This window comes from Taudactylus pleione, unplaced genomic scaffold (assembly GCF_031769625.1).
Source record: "Taudactylus pleione unplaced genomic scaffold, aTauple2 ptg000106l, whole genome shotgun sequence".
NCBI classification, from domain to species: Eukaryota; Metazoa; Chordata; class Amphibia; order Anura; family Myobatrachidae; genus Taudactylus; species Taudactylus pleione.
In genome coordinates this window covers 1,123,819-1,144,705 of record NW_028284508.1, presented here as the reverse complement: position 1 = coordinate 1,144,705, position 20,887 = coordinate 1,123,819, and the positions used below count along the sequence as shown (strand labels likewise).

The following is a 20,887-nucleotide window of genomic DNA, read 5'->3' as shown; positions in this document are numbered from 1 at the left end:
AGGTTCGCCTGTCCCTTGCGTGGTGGTTACAGACGACCCACCTCAACAAGGGACGTCCGTTCTGGGTTCCAAATTGGGTCCTGTTGACAACGGACGCCAGTCTTCGGGGCTGGGGAGCAGTTTTGGGTCCACACTTGTTCCAGGGCAGGTGGACGCCGACAGAAGCGGAGCTTCCAATAAATATCTTGGAACTCCGTGCGGTCTTCAATGCTCTCCAGCAGGCACAGCGGTTTCTCCAGGGTCGCCCGGTGCAGGTCCAGTCGGACAACGCTACCACCGTGGCCTACATAAACAGGCAAGGAGGAACTCGCAGTCGGGCGGCTCTCGTAGAGGTCTCTCGGATCCTGGTTTGGGCGGAGCGCAATCTTCCGGCCATATCAGCGGTCTTCATCCCGGGAGTGCTAAATTGGGAGGCGGACTTTCTAAGTCGCCAGGACGTTCATCCGGGGGAATGGTCCCTGCACCCGGACGTTTTTCAACTACTGGTGGACAGGTGGGGTCTTCCAGAAATCGACCTCATGGCATCCCGGCACAACAACAAGTTGCCGGTGTACGGGTCTCGCACAAGAGACGAAGGGGCGTCTCTGGTGGATGCTCTGTCCGTCCGGTGGACGTTCCGGTTCGCATACCTGTTCCCTCCGGTCTCCCTTCTTCCACGGGTAATCCGGAAATTCAAACAGGAAGGAGGGACGCTCCTGTTGATAGCTCCCGCGTGGCCCAGACGGCACTGGTTCTCAGACCTTCAGGGTCTGTCCGTGGACATTCCTCTGCGGTTGCCGCTACGACCGGACCTTCTGTCTCAGGGTCCTTGCCTTCACCCGGACCTGACTCTGCTGTCTTTGACGGCGTGGCTGTTGAGACGGCCATGCTCAGGTCCCGGGGGTTTTCCAGCTCTGTGGTGCGTACCATGTTACGAGCTCGGAAACCGTCTTCCGCGAGGATATACCATCGCGTGTGGCATACGTTCTTCCAGTGGTGTCGACCGAGAGGTTATGCACCACGGGAGTTTCGTCTGTCCTGGATTCTCGCCTTCCTGCAAGCGGGACTAGATCATGGGCTTCGCCTTGCTTCTTTGAAGGTACAGGTTTCGGCCCTATCTGTCTGGTTTCACCGTAGGATTGCTACAATCCCGGATGTGCGCACCTTTATGCAGGGTGTTCTCCGCATTCAGCCGCCCTTTGTTCCACCTGTGGCGCCTTGGGATTTGGCTGTGGTCCTGAGGGCTCTCCAAGGACCGCCGTTTGAACCACTGGGCTCAGTGGATCTTAAATGGCTAACAGCTAAGACTGTTTTCCTTCTGGCCATTGCTTCGGCCAGACGTGTTTCTGAGTTAGGGGCTTTTTCTTGTAGACCCCCTTTCTTGGTTTTTTATGGGAACAGGGCAGTGCTCCGCACTCGGCCCGAGTTTCTTCCCAAAGTTGTTTCCCAGTTTCATGTTAACGAGGAAATAGTTGTTCCGGCCTTTAACTCACCGGGTCTTTCCGTGGGTGAGGCCTCTTTGGATGTTGTGCGGGCCTTAAGGACTTATGTTGACCGCACTTCTTCGTTTAGGAAGTCGGACGCTTTGTTTGTCCTCTATGGCTTCCGTAAAAAGGGTTGGCCTGCTTCAAAGCAAACTTTGGCAGCCTGGATCCGTATGGCTATTTCTGAAGCTTATCTTCATGAAGGCCTACCGGTCCCTCCTTCTCTGAAGGCTCATTCCACTAGGTCTGTGGGTCCTTCGTGGGCAGCTCGACGTGGTGCCTCGGCAGTTCAGATCTGCAAGGCTGCTACGTGGTCTTCTGTCCATACCTTCGTGAGGTATTACAGGTTTGACACCTTCGCCTCTCAGGATGCTTCCTTCGGGCGGCGGATTCTCCTTTCTGCACAGGAGCGTCCCCACCCTTAAAGGATACTGCTTTGGGACATCCCCAAGGTATCCTGTGGATACCCTATGGACCCTGAAGTAGAAAATATGAGATATGGTAAGAACTTACCCTTGTTATCTCTATTTCTACGAAGTCCATAGGGTTCCACAGGACTCCCGCCCTGTCACACCTGTGCTGCAGATGGGCTTTGCTCTGGTCACCGGTTTTCCGTCTCCCTCTGGTGAGAATGTGATTCTTGTATGTGTCCAGATCTTTGTTCTCTCTCTTCCTTCTCCTCCTCCGGCCTATGGCTTGGTAACTAACTGAGGTGCCTTGGCCCGGGGGCGGGGTATAGGAGGGGGACCTAGTGCATCCTGGGAGGCTGAAAGCTTAACTCTTTGGTGCCCTGCGACTGACGTCACACCTATACCCCAAGGTATCCTGTGGAACCCTATGGACTTCGTAGAAATAGAGATAACAAGGGTAAGTTCTTACCATATCTCATATTTTACTGACTAATTAAGCTAACTTCCAATTATTTAATTAGTCATTAGGAGGGGTGCCACCGGGATCCCAGAGCATTTCCCGACCATTTTCCTAAAAATATGGATTTTAGGAAAAATTAGCAAAAATCTGGCACCTGCAGGAAAAAATCCACAGGTGCAGGAGTTTTGCTATTCTCACACCTAACTGAATATGTCCCTTAGTGTATAAACTAAGCTAACCTGGATTAATTTCAAGGAAGATATCCCCGTTCATCTCAAAGGAGCATAAAAATGGCAGTATGAATACTGCACAAGGTGGCCCTATACTGCTTTGTAAATTAGCCTACTGCCTCCCAATGAGTTTACAATCATTGACTATTAATATTGTACACTCCTATAAGTTGAAAGTGATTTTTTTTTTTTTACCAAGATAAATCAAATTAATTTTCAGCAGGAAAATTGGGAGAGGTTTAAAAGGTACATAGTTTTTTTTAGTTTTGATGGTTCCATTATAGCAAATCCAGCAGATATATGATGCAAGATTCAAGATTATTGTGAAACGCTGCCCCTGCTGTTTGCTCAGTGAAGAGAAATATGTATTTTGAAGCATGTAATTTGTCAAAGATCATGTGATATGATGTTTCAAGCTTACGAATAGCAAATTATTCACTTCTATTAATGTTGATAAGAAATTTCTGATTTAGCAAGGGAAGTGTGGGATGTCCGCATCCAGGCTGATGTAAATTCTTTAGTTCCTTTAGTTTTGCAGTAGATCCCAGTGTCTCAATCCCGTTCTTCTTCCTCGAGATCGTCTGTAATCCTGTAGATCATACTTGCCGGGGAGGAGAAACAGGTAGGAGGTGTTGGGGGCAGGACAGGACTGGTTGTGTTATTAAGCTAAACCCCCTCATTACAATTTGTCGCGAACAGTGTGTATTTAAATAAGGGAAGGGGCCAAAAGACGCGATTCTCATTGAATCACGTCATTAGGCCTAACCCCCCTGCTCGCGGACCCGCTGGTACGCAAGACAATTCTCCTTATTTTGCCCACTTCACTAGGAAGTGGGCAGAATGCGGGAGAAGTGCCTACCCTTCCGGGGGTGCGAGAGTTAACCGAAAAACGAGTGTCTCCCGCGACTTCCGGGAGGGTAGGCATGTATGCTGTAGATACAGGTTTGACTATACAAATGGATAGACTCTCTAAGTCTGTTCATCATTAGAAGCAGGTTCGGGATTGTCTGGTGCAGGGGCCTGTACACACCAGCCTCTACAGACTGTATATTTCCCTGGTGAAGAGGATTCAGAAGGGTACTCTGCGGAGGAAGGGGGGAGGTGGTGGGTCAAGAATGGCTAGACCGTTCCACTTGGGAGGACAGTTCTCCTGATAGTCTGGGAGTTACTGAACTTATCCACGTCATCCGCCAGACCCTAAAAGTTAAGGATTAGAAGCCTTATGACTCATCAGCTCTTGCAAGGTTATCTAAGAGAAAAAATAAACAATTTTTAACCTTTCCTACGTTTATGCATTTCTCAGATTTGTTGGGCGAATCCTGGTCTAAACTAGATAAACGGTTTAAGCTTCCAGCAGTGTGTTTAAGTTTACTTATCCCTTTGCTTATAAGAATATGGCACCATGGGAGGTACCTCCAGCAGTGGATACCCTGATCGCCCATTTAGCTAAAGCTGTGGTACTTCCAACAACTGCTGCTGCCACATTTAAAAGATCATACGGACCGTAAGTACAAATTCTTACTTAAAACCTTGTTTTTCTTGACAGGTTCTACCCTTCGTCCTGTATTGGCAGGAGCCTGGGTTACCAAGGGCAAAGAGGCATGGTCCGATTAATTAGCAGAGGCCATTCAATCAGGGGCAGACACTGTGGACTTCCTAGCCCTGGTAGATAATTTGAAGCAGACTTCAATTTATGTAAGTCATGTGTCGCTATTTCACTTCTCTCGGGTATGTCATTCTTATCTCTCTCAGCCAGAAGGACTCTTTGGTTGTGTTCCTGGCAGGCAGATAATGAGTCTAAAAAGACCTTGGAAGTAATTCCTTTCATATAACATTCCTTATTTGGGCCAGTTCTGGATTGCATAATTATGCAGGCAACTGGCAGTAAAAGTCAGTTTCTCCCAGTCCTTCCATCTTGTCCTAGAACTCCTAGGTATCAGCCCTTTTGGTTCTCTGGTTTCAGTCTTTACGATCCATAATTCATGAAAGAGGGCACATATCTTGTGTCCCTAGACCTCAGAGACTCTTATCTGCATGTGCCAATTTGGAACGAGTTCATGAACTACTGCGTTTTGCAGTAGGTCTCCTTCATTTTCAATTTCAGGCTTTGCCCTTTGGGCTTCCTACCGTGCCAAGGGTGTTTACCAAAATCATGACACCTATTGTGGCTCGGGAATTGTCGTAATTCCCTACCTAGACATCCTGCTTCATTAGCAGATCTACTCCGTGCTTGCTTGAAGGTTGTAATGACAACTTTGGAATTCCACAGCTAGGTCCTCAACCTTTCCAAGTCCAATTTGGTCCCAGCTCAGAGGATGGTACTTCTGGACTTTCTCTTCGACACCTTGTTTCAGCGTTTGTTTCTGCCAAGGGACAAGATCAGGGAATTACAGTGCCTGGTACAAGTTCTTTTGAGTCTTCACAGGGTGTCCATACTACACTGCATGCAGCTATTGGGAAGGATGGTAGCCTCATTCAAGGCTGTTCTTTTTGCACACTTCCATTTGATCCCTGCCTAGATTGGCAGTTTTTCTCCTGTCTGTCCAGATGTGCAAATCCCAGGATTGGTGGCTCTGCACTCCCAACCTGTCCAGGGTTGTCCATTTTCTGCTTGGAAATGGACAATAGTCACAACAGACGCCAGTCTCCGGGGATGGGGTGCAGTGACTCTATGGTTCCACTTCCAGGGGGTTTGGTCACTGGAAGAGAAAAAGCTTTCTATGAATGTGCTTAGAACTATGACTATTTTTTCATGTTTTGTTCCAGGCACAACACCCTTACAGATACAATCGGACAATGCCACTGCAGTGGCATAAATCAAGAGACAAGGAAGAACCAGGAGTCCTTTTTCGATGTCTAGAGACAGTCGAGATTATGACATGAGCAGAAAGATTTGTATCGGCCATATTGGTTCACCCAGGGAAATGGTCTCTACATCAAGATATTTTCAACCACATTGTGGAGAGAGAAATAGACTTCATGCCATCCAGTTTGAACAGGAAGCGTCCACAGTATCAGTATGGGGCACGGTCTAGGGATCCACAGGTGACCCTGGAAGATGTCTTGACAGACAAGTGGTCCTTCCACTTCAAATACCTCTTTCTACTCATATCCATACTCCCACATGTGATCAGATGGTTCAAGCAAGGAAGGGCTCATGTCCTTCTAATAGTGCCAGATTGGCCACGAAGGTTATAGTACTCAAGTCTTCTGTCTATGGTGGTCGATCAGCTGTGGAGGCTGTCACTGCGAGAAGATCTACTATTGCAAGGCTATTGCAAGGCTTTTCTTTTGGCGAGTTGGAAGCGTCAGCCAGCTCCCCATTTTATGTTTTCCATGTGGACCGGGTGGTTCTCCCTACTTAGCCGTCTTTTAATTCAAAGGGGGTTTCACATTTTCACCTGAATCAGGAAATTTTTGTTCCAGTCTTGCATCCATCTGATCCAGAGGTTCCCCTTCGATTTCTGGATGTGGTACGAGCTCTCTCTCTTAGTGCTATTCAACGCTCATAAAAGAGGCTGGCCAGCGTCGAAGCATTCCATTGCTCATTGGAATACTTTGGCCATCAAGCAGGCTTATTTAGCAGCGGGTGAGTCTATACCGGATCCCATTCAGGCACACTCTACTCGGGCCGTGAGCACTTCTTGGCCAGTTCCACAGGTTGCCTCAGTTGAACAGCTTTGCAAGGTGGCTACCTGGTCCTCTGTACACACGTTTTAAAAATGTTATCGTTTCCACAGATTTGTAGCCAAAGATGTGGGTCTTGTTTGCAAGGTTTTGTGTACAGCACTGCCTGTGTGTGATTCCCCTTGAGGCTTGCTTTGGGAAGTCCCAGCGTCCGTATTCCCCAGATTAGGATGAAAGAGGAAAGCGTATTTTCTTACGGTAAAATCAATTCCTCTGAGTCCACTTTGGGGATCCCCTCCCTGGTGTGTGATGTGATGTGATTTTAGATATTTTTTTCTTCACTATTTTGGTTTTGCTAGTCAGATAATTGAGGAGCTACGGGACGGGGAGGGTATATAAGGGAGGGAGTTTCAGCCATTAACTATTTTAGTGCCTCTCTCTTATATCCAAGCGTCAGCGTTATCCAAATTGGACTCTGAGGAATTGATTTTACGGTAAGAAAATCCTCTTTTGAGAGTTGACTCCAGAGGTACAGTGACATCTCTCTGGCACCTATTATCAAGCCTCGTTCAAAGTCGCATAAATTGTAATACACTGCGATCTTTACTGCAAATTTGTACAGCAACGGATTGCAAAGATATCTGCCTAGATATAGGGCCTGATTCAGAGCCTGACGCTCTGACCAGAGCGCTCGCTCTGAATCAGGGCCCTCCTCCATTAATATGGAGCATCCTCCTGGACGCTCGTATAGCTGTGGGTCACCACCCACAGCATATACGAGCGTGCAACAAGATGGTCGCGATGGTCTTGACCATCGCGACCATCGGACTTGCGAGTGAAACCCTGTGGTCGGGTTTCTCAACCACAAGCCCTGGAGTGATTTTGGCTCTATCAGAGCCAAAATCACTCCCACTGACATCACTAGTGATGTCAGTGGGGCCGGCTTCAGACGGTAGGCGTTCCCATGGGAATGCCTCCGTCTGGCAGGCACGCCCCCTTTGGTCCGAGACCCGGAGCGATGGAAAGTCCTTCGCTCGCCGGGTCTCGCGCATGCGCACGACTGAGCTCCCTCCTTCGTGCGCATGCACAGTGGGGACCATCGACCCACTTGCGAGCGGACTGCCGCTCGCGAGTGTGTCTGAATGACCCCCATAGTACTTCAGTTGTGGACTATGCAATTTAATATGCAAATGTGGTCGTATGTACTGGGAATGGAAGATATGCAAAATGTTATAAGACTTTGCTAAGTCACTCTTGGAGTTGGGTTTCTAGTTTTTCAGCTGGCCCCAGTAAGGGTAAATGATACACAGGTAATAAATGTGTTTAGAGGATATAATGAGAGGATGTCCTTACAATATTTGCCATTAGCAAAGAGAAATATTGAACCTTATAATCATCAGTACTAATGACATGACATTGAGTAGTGTGTTTTATTAGATCATATCATCTGGGTGCCCTTTACAAAAAGGCACACTTATTGAGGAACAGAAGTATAGCAGAGTTTACCTCAAAATTATATAGAATGATGAACTTCCCCTCCCCTAGGATTACCAATCTTAAATTATATGATACTATGGGACATATAACTTCTTATATGGAGAAACTATATTTTATCACACACCAAGCAGTAGTTCAAAGCTCACAGTTCATGCTTTCAAAATAGTGATCATCTTGGGTATATGTCCCATATGGATGTGCTAAACTCTAGTACAAGATTTCTGTAGTAATGGGATTCTTTTGGTTCAATATTTCTCAATACTGCTATTATTTGAGAGTGCCCTTTATGGATCCCAACTACATAATAATATTTTATGACCATTTCAGACCATTAAAAACATGATGGAGATAGAGAAAGTAAAAGGATTCTGCCAGATTGTTGTTGCCAGTAAAGTCAGAGAAGGAATTTCACATCTGATCCAGTCATGTGGACTTGGGGGGATGAAGCATAACACTGTGATGCTGGGATGGCCTTATGGCTGGAGACAAAGCGAAGATCCTCGATCATGGAAAACCTTTATTGGTAAGCTATAATTGGAGCTTTGTTTTAATCATCTTGAATAATTTAGCCCAATACACCTGAGCTGCGATTCCTCATTCTGCTAATACCAACCCAATCTGCGTATCGGTGAATAAAACCACCAATCCACGGAGATCGACAATCTGTTGTCGAATCTGGGATATTCAACATCTTAAAAATACCTGACTCGCCGATTCCGACCATTTTCTGGTCGGGTCCGGGGAATCAAGACTTTTCAACATATTCAATATTACCGATACCCCAGCCCCAACTTCGGCAGAACGGGACTTTGCACAGTTGTATGTTAACTGGGTCCGTCACAGTTGTATGCTAACTGTGACCTAGAACCAAACCATGTCACTTTCTAACCTCACTTTTTCCTCCTCCAGAGACAGTACGGTGCACAACTGCAGCTCATTTGGCACTTATGGTCCCTAAAAATGTATCTTTCTATCCAAGCAATTATGAGCGTTACCTGGAAGGAAATATTGATGTCTGGTGGATTGTGCATGATGGTGGCATGCTTATGCTGCTGCCATTTCTATTAAAACAGCATAAGGTACAGTATTTTGGCATTTCCACAAGTTATTTTGATACTAAAATCTGACCAACAATAAGTGAAATACAGTCATAGAAGTTTTATTGATTTTTGAAGCATGTGTGTAAAAGAAAATAAACCTTTTCAGATGGCAGTTGCTCTATATTTTTCCTTAATTATTGTATCTGCAGCTATGTAGCATCTATATAAGATAGTTAGACATTTTCTAGATGAAAATAGAAAGAAAATAAACCAAGTGAAGAACATATTAATTGCATAATCAATAGGCCTAAGTGACTTCTGTAGAGCATAACATTGCAGAAAAATGGCATGATTGTGTGTGTGGCCAGCATTAGGGGAATATTTAGCAAACCTTCTAAGGAGGACAATTGGAGGTGTTGCCCATAGCAACCAATCAGATTCATTCAGATAATTTATTTAGTACATTCTATATAATGATAGTTACAATTTGGTTGCTATGGGCATATATTGAAAAAAGTATTCACTTTGTCTTCTCTGATAAACTTGTGCTTTTGTGCCATACTTGATTCAGATAAGAAATGATGTTGTCAACTGATTTCAATGTTTACTAATCTTCTCTATGATAGTGCAATAGAATAATGTTAGGTACACATTATACAATATATAGTTCAGTGAATCTGCATGGTGTGTACACACTATATATCTGTGAATGACGTAGTTGACATATATATTGTCGGCACATTGAAATGCCTGCCCAGTTGGGATGTCTGGCCAGACATATGGAGCAGCTGAATGATAAGTGTGTATGCTTACAAGTGTGGGGTGGTCGGCCAGACGCTGGGACGGTCAGGTGATTACCATGTATTATTCCTCCTGAGTAGATGATTTGGTTGAAAATAATTTTTAAACCCTTCAGTCCTAAGGAAGATTTGTGCTCCTGCCTTATCATAAACACTGTCAATTGTCCTCAAATGACAAGACAATAATGCAAATGATTACTGTTACTAAATTATACATTGTGAAAATCCTTTCATTGTCCCATGATTGATTGATTGAAGGAATCTCCACTTATTCTGTATTTGATTAAAGTTTAAACATGGAGTTCATTTTGAACATATTTTATAGACAAATTAATACTAAATAATGCAGAATTTATTGTGCGCAAATAATAGTAATTGCAGCAAAATGTCAGATCACAGGAGCTTGCATGTCAATATCAAACCTTTAGCAAAGCATTTCTCATAGACATGACATTGTAATTACTTGTCCAGAACAAGCTGTAACCATTACTATTCTCTGGTACAATTTTTCTCCAACTGTGGTTATTCTGACCTCTGGTGCATATGTGTATAGCTATAGTGACCGCAAACCTTAATTCTATCCAGGCACAGAATGCAAAACTAATGTTGCTTAAATCATTGTAACAGTGTCTGCAGTATAAAGGAGCCTATCCATTAGACGACTTTTTGAACAATCCGACCAAAACCAGGAGGTTTTGGTCGGATTGAATGGATAGCCGGCAAGGACCACCGATGCGTGTGCACGCTGGGTCCTTGCCGACTATCTGTGGAACATGCTCGTCAACCTGACGACAATCGTCTGGTTCCACATGTTCGCAGATAGGAGGTCGGCCTCCTGCATTGAATGACGTTCAGTGAACGCACCGCACCCGGCGACCTGAAGGACTGAACGCTAGATGTACAGTTTTCAGGTCGTCTAATGGATAGGCCCCTTTACTTAAAACATGATGGTAAAGCATCATGTTTAAACTTATACTGCCGACACTGTTACAATGCTTTAACTGACATTAGTACTGTGTCAGCGTACTGTGCGTGACATTACACTGCCGACGAAGTGATTGATGAAATTGTAAATTACCTCCCATTTCTGTAGTGTAGGACACACAGTCATAGTTGTTCTGATCTAGTCACTGAAGCAACAGTGGGAAACTGAAATAAAAAACAACAACAATAGATAAAAAAGATATGGGGTTTACTGGGCATGAAGACTCACAGAATGCAGCATATAACATATAATGCTAATAGTCGCCACACAAAATATATCCATAATTGGCGCTAGGTATGGACATCGAAGATAAATCAATCAGAAAGATTGATCTACTTGTCCATTACATCTGTTTTTTTAGGATGTTCTTGGAGACATGGAGTATTGATAGGATCAATCCAGAAATCGCAATAGCAGTTTCGATGTTTTTATCTTTATCTCCTGCACTTCCACTGTTACTGCGCATGTATGACCTCTCATTTTATTTTGAACTGTGCATACACAATCTTTTCTACCTATGCAACTGCATGGAAATATTATAGATCCTAGAGAAGATAGATATTATTTCCACAATTTTTAAGTGTATTAAATACACAGATGAAAATCCCTTATGGATCTGAAATATCAATGCAGTATCTCTGATTGGCCTTTCCTAATAAAGCATCACAGGCTGAGTTATATGCAGATCATAACTAACAGAATACTGAAATGGTAACATGCAGAGAAAAATATTTTCTTACAGGGCAACATGAGAAAATGCTGTCATTGCTCAATACAGAACTGTATAATTTCTGATGGTTTACTATCCTGAAAATAAACCTGAGGAAAAAAAGGAAATAAAATAAACAATACTCTCCATGAGAGAGGTGCTCTAAAGCCAACATTTTATATGTGCGAATAGGGACAAGGGGTGTGGCCGTGTCACAATGGGACATGGTATAACAATGGGGGACTTGCTTACAATGACAAGCACTAGGCTGGTCTTTCTCCTTTCGAGCCACCCATTCACTGCCGCCGCTACTCAAATGTATCATTTCAGAATGATTAGGCTGATCACACTATATAAAAAGTCATTTATTACCTTGTGGTTACTTACATACTGTGTGCAGTTGTCATGTAACAAAATCTGCAGATTACATATAATAACTGTTTTGTTTTTTGTATCTTGAGAGTGAGTACTTGCTTCTCATTGACAGGTGTGGAAAAAGTGCAGAATGAGGATTTTTACAGTAGCACAAATGGACGACAACAGCATCCAAATGAAGAAAGACCTTGCGATCTTCCTTTATCATCTAAGGATTGAAGCAGAAGTGGAAGTAGTTGAAATGGTACTGTAAGAACATTAAATAAAAGAAAAGCTACTTGAAAGTAATATATAGTACAGGAAATAGCTGGACTGTGTCTACTGAACTAAATTTGTCCACCATACTTTCATCACTCCTCAACAGCAGGTTGCCATGTTTGGAGACAGGTACTTCTCTAAATAATCAGGTAGAGTTAGAATAACAGTTTTTTAATCTTGCTATGCTATACGCACTTTGAGGATTGATCTATTTATACGCAGATGCAGGTTTAGTGATGTCACAGTAAATAAAATGCCAGAAGAACCAGTCTATAGGAGGTCCTAATATCAAGGGTCTTCAAAAGGTCGCCCCTCAGCTGCTACACATCGCAGCATGCCCTACTATTTTGCTATTAGATTATGCTAAAACTGTGGCAGGGCATGCTGGGATGTTTAGTTCCACGTCAGCTGTAGGGACGAATGACGAAGACCCATGCCCTATATGGACACCATCCTAAAATTGGTGCAGGAGTTTAATGCTTGTACACACTGGCAGATATACTGGCTGATAATTTTCTTGTGCTAGTGACTTCCAACATCAATACCACTGATTTTTAATGTAGTACCTATGCAAAGACTTTGTATTTTGTCAAAATTACCATTTGTCTTTTAGGTCACTGTTACACGTAAACTAAACTTTAACTAAAATGGCCACATAAGTGATTTGTATTGAGGTTACAAAAATGAAAACAAATTAAACAAAAAGCAAACTTTTTTTTTTTTTTTTTTACAGACACCACAAATAAATACTATGAGTCTTGCTTTGGAATTAATTGTTCTCAAATTGCAAACAGCAGAATTCTACATGCAGTTTCTTGCAATTTTTTGCCATCTTGATTTAAAATCTCACTATGTGTAATAATAATATTGCAGTCCAACAAGGCCTACTATTTTTTAAACTAGGCTACCACATTAAATGAGGGGACTCTTTTGAAATCAATAGGGGAAGATATGAGCTTCAGATTCCCCATCTCATGTGTGGAAATAGTTTTCGCTGTGTACTGTTTACATCATTGTGTGGTCATTAGAAAGAGGAAACTCCTTTAAACAAAGGTATATGTGCAGTTTACACCAGGAAAGTGCAGTCAGGGGAGGCAGAGCTTCCCCTCTCATACTCCCTCCCAAATCATATTCCCTGTCATGCTCCAGAGTTTTGATACAAAAACTGCATTTTTATACACATGTGCCTCCCCAGCCATTGACCTCCCTGCACGTTACTGGGGCACACGGTGCCCTCCTCCCCACTTATGGAACATGTAATTTTACCATAGCGTTTGGTGACATTGTCTGGTGATCATCAGACAATAGGTGTTAATGGGCCTTTTTCAAACAAGGTTTCCAATATGCCGCTATCTATATGGAGATGAGAGGGCACAGAGTGTCCTCACACACATATGCTGATAATGTTCAAAGGTGCCCGAACATGTGTGCAGTTCTCAGTATGGGGAAGATAGGGCACACTGTGTCCTACCCCCATCTATGTAAAATGTAGTTTCTCTTTCATCCAATGGGGGATGCTGGAAACCATGGGGTAAAGCTGTGTACATTTCTCGGAAAATCTCCACATCCTGCCCACTTCACTAGGAAGTGGGAGATCTGCCTACTTTTGCGGGGGTGTGGGGCGTTACCCGAAAACTCAAAAGCCTCCCGCGACTCCTGGGAGAGTAGACAAGTATGCCCCACCCTCGTACCACCACATTAAGTTTGGCTTTTGTTTTGGGCTTTATTGGATTGGTTTGGGCTTGTTTTTAACTCATTTGATGCTTGTTTTTCTGGTTCAGGATCCACAGAAGGTCCACAGGGTGACCTTGGGGTATAGGTGATGCAGAGTCATCCGGGCACCTTACGCAGTAAATTCTTCTCCCAGGATGAAACGGATCTTCTTCTATACCGCGCCCCCGGGCCGGAGGCTCCTCAGTTTCGTTGGGTGCCCGGCCGGAGTTGGTCACTGAAAACGCAGTGGGGCTGTTGCTAAACAGCCCCTGAAATATGAAGATCCTTCTAGGTGGCAGCACGGACAATCCAGTGGAAGTTCGCACTGCCGCGTCATCACCCCGCTGGCGCCGAGACGCCGGTACTGATCCGGGGAGCTCGGCGGGCCTCTGGGGTCTTGGCTAGCAGAGACCCCAGAGGATCCCTAGACTGTGGCCAGATGTTACGGGCAGCAGGTAAGCGACATGTGCCGCGGTGGTGCGTGCCGAATCGCAGACTTTTTCCTCCAGGGCTAGAGACTCCCTGGGGTTGATAGCATGTGGAACCAAGCACTGAGTCTTGCGCTTCCACAAAGCCACCTGGGACAGTGGGCTGGAGTTGATGGGAATGCTCCAGTGTCCTAGGGGTTAAACGCTGGCCAGGGGAGGCAGCCTTCCCTGTCTAACAGCCGGCTCCTCCCAGCTATACAGCGCGCCTTTCCACTGCGGTCTGGCTAAACTGTGACAGCTTCCTCCTTCCGTCTCCACCCCCCGTGAGTTTTTCTCCTGGCTGCTCTCGGCGGGCGGTGCGGAGTACGGGTCCCCCTACATACCTCTCCTCCTGTTGGTGGTCAGTGTATGTAGCACTTTGTCCTACTAGGTGCAAAGTCTTTATAGTTGACCAGTAAGTGCCATTAAGTGCAGGTATTGTTATTATTCTGCATTTGTCTGCGACTGTATGCTAGCGCTGTCTGTCTGAGTTTCTCTTTCTAAAAACTGTCAGCCATTTTTTGCTATCCCTGTACTTATTCTGCTATTCTGAGCGATAGCACTGGTGTTGTGCGGGTGTGGCTAAAAGTCACAGGCTGTGACCTTATTATACAGTCACATCTTTTGAGTGGTATCCTCTTCACTATGACTGGCAGTGAGAGTGATATGCCTAACTTGGCTCCTACTAAACTGCTCTGTAAGAAATGTACAGCGGTATTAGGGGCAGGGGACATTGCTTCTGAGGAGTTATGTTTGTGGTGTTATACCCCTCCAGGTCCCTCTGCGACTCCTGCCTCTCAGCAGGAGCCGCCATGGGAGTGCATTGCAAAAGTACTGACAACCATTGCGGGGCATTTGGCAGGCCCTCCTGTGTTTCCACAGTTCGGTCTTCAACAGCAGCATCTTTTGCCAGCGCTGAACTTGCTGCAACCATCTGTACCCACACAGATGTTACCCCCCCAGTGGGTTAATACAGTTCCCGCTGTATTACCAGGTGCAATTGAGGTACGTCATAATGACGCACCCATCAGTAGACCAACTAAGAGGGGTTTGCTGTCGTCACAATCTGCTGTGTGTGGGGACGATGAGGTATCATCTGATGATGGACTGCTCTCCGATGAATCTGACTCTGAGCCCCCTCCTCAAGAGGTGGGGATCAGGTCAAAAATATATATTCCTGGTTTGATTCAGGCTGGGAAGGCAGCCCTGATCATTGAGGAGGATGAGCCTCCCGCGTCTAAGTCTAGGCGTGCATATTTCATGGAAGAAAAGGTGACTGAGGCTATATGCCCGTTGTCTGACCAACTGGTGAATCACTTGGAGGTAGCATGGAAAACGCCAGGGAAGCGTTATCAGCCACAAAAAGCGTTATCAGCCACTTATCCTTTTGCTGAGAATTATTTTTCTAAGTGGGAGACTCCACCGGTGGTGGATTCCCATGTCACGTGCTTGATAAAAAGCGCAACGCTACCTATGCCTTCCATGACATCCCTGAAGGATCCTACAGATAGGAACGTAGAGATCTGCATTAAATCTGTTTATTCCCTTTCTGGGGCTGCCTGCAGACCAGCTATGGCAATTTGCTGGGTGGCTCGGGCCATGGAATGTTGGGCTAACAGCCTGGAAACATCCTTAGCCCCAAATGCCACCAGAAAACAGCTGAATCTTGTGGGAAATCTCTGAGATTCTGCTACATAAATGGGGCAGCATTGGATATTGGCTTACTAAATGCCAGGATTTCTTCAGCGGCTCACCGCTCTCTATGGCTCCGTTCTTGGAGGGCCAACGTGGAATCCAAGAAGGGGTTGGAGTGTTTGCTTATGACGGTAAAGTCTTGTTTGGCCCTGATTTGGACAAGATTGTGAATACCTTAGCAGCAGCTAAGTCGGCTTGTCTGCTTTCTGCTCCAGCCTCTTTGGGGGCTCGGACTCCATCCTTTCGGACCTATCGGACCCCAGGTAAGGCTAGAGCGCAGTCCTTTCCCATCCACCACCAAGACATCAGCCAGGCCTAAGAAGCAGCCCTGGAGTACCAGACATCCGGCTGCCAAGCCTGATGACAAGCCCTCCATTTGATGGGACAGGTCACCTCCTGTGGGAGGCCGACTTCTTCAGTTCGCCCAGTACTGGTGTCAAACTACCACGGATTCCTGGGTGAAGGAAGTGGTCTCTCTGGGGTACGCCCTCTCCTTCCATAGAAGGCCTCCCCATCAATTATTTTGCACAGGACTTCCGAAAAACTCGGACAAGGCTTTCGCTATTCAAGAGGTGGTACAATCCATACTGTAGGGGTCATTGTACCGGTCCCGTTGTCCCAAAGTGGAATGGGTTATTATTCCAGCCTTTTTCTTGTCCAGAAACCAAACGGTTCTTACCATCCTACTCTCAATCTCTGGTCCCGGAACAAATACCTCAGGGTACCCTGGTTCAGGATGGAAACCCTATGCTCAGTTATACTGGCTATGGAACCTGGGAATTTTATGGTATCCCTGGATATTCAGGATGCATACCTGCATATTCTGATTGTTTCAGCTCACCAATATTTTCTCAGGTTCGCTGTGTCACAACAACCTTTCCAGTTTCAGGCTCTGCCATTTGGCCTTGCCACTGCACCTTGGGTGTTTACAAAGGTCATGGCGTAATGGCAGCCCAGCTGTGGCTGTAGGGGATCCGCCTGTTACCTAGACGACCTATTGCTACTAGCAGGGTCCGCAGAGGTGCTTCACCACCACCTGCAGCTAACGATATTTGTGCTCCAGGTACACGGGTGGTTGATTAATTGGAATAAGTCCTCACTGATTCCGTCTCAAAGGATGCTCCATCTGGGAGCCCTGTTGGATTCACAACCGCAAAGGATTTTTCTGACAGCAGTAAAGATCTCCACTTTGCAGTCCCGTGTACGCAGGTGCCTTCACAATTGCTGAGTGTCAGTCCACTCAGCAATGCAGTTACTGGGATCCATGGTGTCGACATTCGACATGGTGGAGTATCCCCAGTTTCATTCCCGGCCTCTGCAGCAATCAATCCTCTCCAAGTGGGATGGATTTCCCCATCATATACGGACACAAATGATGGTGCTCTCTCCAGAGGTACGCCTATCTCTGACTTGGTAGCTACAGAAGTTCCACCTCACCAGGGGGCGTCCCTTTTGGATCTTGGACTGGGTCCTTCTGATGACGGATGCCAGTCTTCGATGTTGGGGTGCAGTGGCAGGTCCACACTCCTTTCAGGGAAGGTGTACCGTAGAGGAATCTGCGCTTCCAATCAACATATTGGAACTTCGTACAGTTTTCAGGGCCCTACAACAAGCCAGGCTGCTGCTTCAGAGAAAGCCTGTGCAAGTGCAGTCAGACAACGCCACGACTGTGGCTTACCTAAACCATTTAGGAAGAATTCGAAGTCAGGCGGCAATGACAGAGGTGTCGCACATTCTGACATGGGCGGAAGGCCATCTACCAGCCATATCGGCTGTATTCATTCCAGGAGTGCTGAATTGGGAAGCGGACTTCCTCAGCCGTCATGACGTGCATCCAGGGGAATGGTCTCTTCAACAAGAAGTGTTTCAGCTCCTAGTGGACAGGTGGGGCCTTCCAGACGTGGACCTCATGGCCTCTCGACTAAATCAATGGCTGCCTTAGTATGGGTCCAGGACAAGAGGCGCCAGGGCTCTCTTGGTGGACGCTCTGTCAGTCAAGTGGACTTTCCCGTTTGTGTACCTGTTTCCTCCAATCTCCCTCCTTCTTCAAATAATTTGGAAGTTCAAACGAGGGAGACACGGTCCTGCTGGTGGCCCCAGCATCCATGGTACTCAGATCTTCGGAGTCTCTCCATCAACACTCTGTGGCTGTTGCCTCAACGTCCGGACCTGTGGTCTCAGGGTCCTTGCCTCTACCCAGATCTGGATCGTCTGTCTTTGACCGCGTAGCTATTGAGACATCCATCTTAAGGTCTAAGGGTTTTTCCGGCTCTGGTTAACACCATGCTTAGAGCAAGAAAACCTGCCTCTGCCAGGATTCACCACAGGGTGTGGCATACCTATTTTGAATGGTGTCATCCAAAAAGTTATGACCCCCCAGGTGTTTAGGATAGCCAAACTGTTGGCTTTCCTACAGGACCTTGGTCTCCGCTTTGCTACACTGAAGGTCCATATCCTCAGCCTTTTCAGTATGGTTCCAGCATAGGATTGCTCCTCTTCCTGACATTTGCACTTTTCTGCAGGGGGTCCTTCCTATCCAGCCTCCCTTTGTCTCTCCTGTAGCGCCTTGGGATTTGGCTGTTGTCCTTAGGGCCCTCCCTTTGACCCACTGGGCTCAATGGATCTCAAATGGCTTACTGCCAAGACTGTTTTTCTTCTGGCCATTGCTTCCTCCAGAAAAGTTTCTGATTTAGGAGCTCTCTCTTGTCATTCCCCATTTCTAGTTTTTCACAGGGACAGGGCAGTGCTTCGAACTCGCCCTGGGTTCCTTCCTAAGGTGGTCTCTAGTTTCCACAGTAATGAAGAAATTATTGTACCGGCCTTTAATTCCCCATACCTCTCGGCAGGGGAGGCCTCATTGGATATGGTACGTGCCCTCAAGATTTATGTGGATCGTACCAGTTCTCTCCGGAAATCAGACTCCTTGTTTGTTCTTTATGGTTTCCACAAGAGAGGATGGCCAGCCAATAAACAAACTTTGGCTAGATGGCTTCAAATAACTATCTCTGAGGCTTCCAGTCCCGCCCTCTGTTACTGCTCATTAGCCTTGGTCTGTGGGCCCTTCGTGGGCAGCTCGTCGTGGTGCCTCAGCTGTACAGCTTTGTAAGCCAGCCACGTGGTCTTCTATCCAGACCTTTTTGAGGTATTACTCTTTTGATGAAAGAAAGGGCTGAAGGTAGCACTAGTACCTATGGGCCCTAATAGGATGCTGCCTAAGAGGAAAAGATAGGGGCTCACCTTCCCTAGATGGTTACATCAAAAAAGAGAAACCCTCTGGCGCTTCCTGTAGTCCCCGTATATAATAAAAGTATAATTACACAGTGCAAATCGATAATACTACTATATATAGCAATAGATTTAATATGATACACAGTAAAATGACAATAAAATATAAAAAATAAGCATCCTGAGGAAATCTATTCAGTTGGTGAAGCATGTTGATAGTGTATGGGCACCTTTTGGACGTTTGCAGTACATCTGGTACCCTTTAGTTTGCCGGCAAACCACTTCTACCGACTGTACCATTGGCACCACCATATAAGGACTTATCCTGAAACTTATACTGAAACAGTGAGACTATATCATATGATCTATTTCGATCACTGACTTACATTGGATTACAAAATCCTGTGGAGAGGATAATTTCAAATCCTATTACTCCACATGTTGGACTTATTTATTATCACATTCAGTTTTTAGGAGACAGAGTAAAACGCTCAAAAGCGTGTCTGCTGCCCTTTTTTAAACGGATTTACCAAGTAATTGCACTTTTATGTTTCTTGTTTTCTGTTTTATATCGTGAGTGTGTATGTCTTTTATGGAATACCGGCACTAGCCGTTTTTTATCATTCTTTATATCATATTGTGACTTTACTGTGTATCATATTAAATCTATTGCTACTGTATATAGTATTATCGATTTGCATTGTGTAATTATACTTTTATTACATACGGGGACTACAGAAAGCGCCAGAGGGTTTATCTTTTTTGACATTACTCTTTTGATACCTTTGCCACTCAGGATGCTTCCTTCGGGCGGCGGATTCTCCTTTCTGCACAGGAGCATCCCCGCCCCTGAGGATACTGCTTTGGGAATCCCCAAGGTCACCCTGTGGACCTTCTATGGATCCTGAAGTAGAAAAGTAGAGATATGGTAAGAACTTACCCTTGTTATCTTTTTTTCTACGAGGTCCATAGGGTCCACAGGGCACCTGCCCTGACGCACCTGTGATTCAGTTGGGCTTTGCTCTGGTCACCGGTCTTCCGTCTCTTTCTGTGTGATTCTAGCATGTTCCAGACTTTCTTCTCACTCTTTTATCCTCCTCTGGCCTTTGGCTTGCTACGTAACTGAGGAGCCTCCGGCCCGGGGGCGGGGTATAGAGGGAGACCCGCTGCATCCTGGAAGAAGAATTTACTGCGTAAGGTGGCCGGATGACTCTTCACCTATACCCCAAGGTCACCCTGTGGACCCTATGGACCTCGTAGAAAAAGAGATAACAAGGGTAAGTTCTTACCATATATCTACTTTTTGTTTCAGAGTTGGCAACACTGCTTCTAGCCTACAAGCTCCTACAATTAAAGTCTGGCAGCCAAGATTTTCTTTTTCTCTCCCTCCTCTATACCTCACAATACATTGTGCAGCTATAGTGTTAGTCTCTACACAGTCTCTAGACTTTTGTTTGGTTAGATCTGTTTCTTGCCTTGTCTGTATGTATGAGAAAATGGGTAGGACAAGCGCCAATGATTAATGTACCCCTCACTTTTAATCAGATAAAAAAACTTCAACAACTACCCACTAGCCTATCAAATATAGGCGTCAGCTCTCTGTCAATAAGTAGTTATGGTAAATTTACTAACAGCATAGATAGTTGTACATAGATATTAATTATAGAGCGACCGGCTAGTTGGTTATAACTATAATAAATTGTATGACTTAAAAACCACGTAAAAACATATATACATATGTGTATAAATAAATACGTTATAAAGTGACAGTGCTAAATGTGCAAAAAATGCCAAATTGTGAAATAACTTATTTCATATATAGGTATAAATGCATGACATCAAATACAAGGAGATTGAGTTAGATAGTATATGTAGATTAAATGCTACATTCAAAACTAACTCCGTGTGATTCTGTGTTAATTAATATACTTAA

General features: G+C 45.3%; 1 protein-coding gene across 3 annotated transcripts in view; it reads left to right on the top strand.

Moving 5' to 3' along the window:
- SLC12A4 (solute carrier family 12 member 4) overlaps nucleotides 1-20,887 on the top strand; it is a 307,394-nt gene that overhangs the window by 262,438 nt on the left and 24,069 nt on the right. For all 3 annotated transcript variants that reach the window (XM_088470905.1, XM_088470906.1, XM_088470907.1), the window contains 3 exons: nucleotides 8,015-8,210; nucleotides 8,597-8,766; nucleotides 11,709-11,840. In XM_088470905.1, coding sequence (XP_088327031.1) covers nucleotides 8,015-8,210; nucleotides 8,597-8,766; nucleotides 11,709-11,840 — 498 coding nt within the window. The remainder of the gene's footprint in view (nucleotides 1-8,014; nucleotides 8,211-8,596; nucleotides 8,767-11,708; nucleotides 11,841-20,887) is intronic.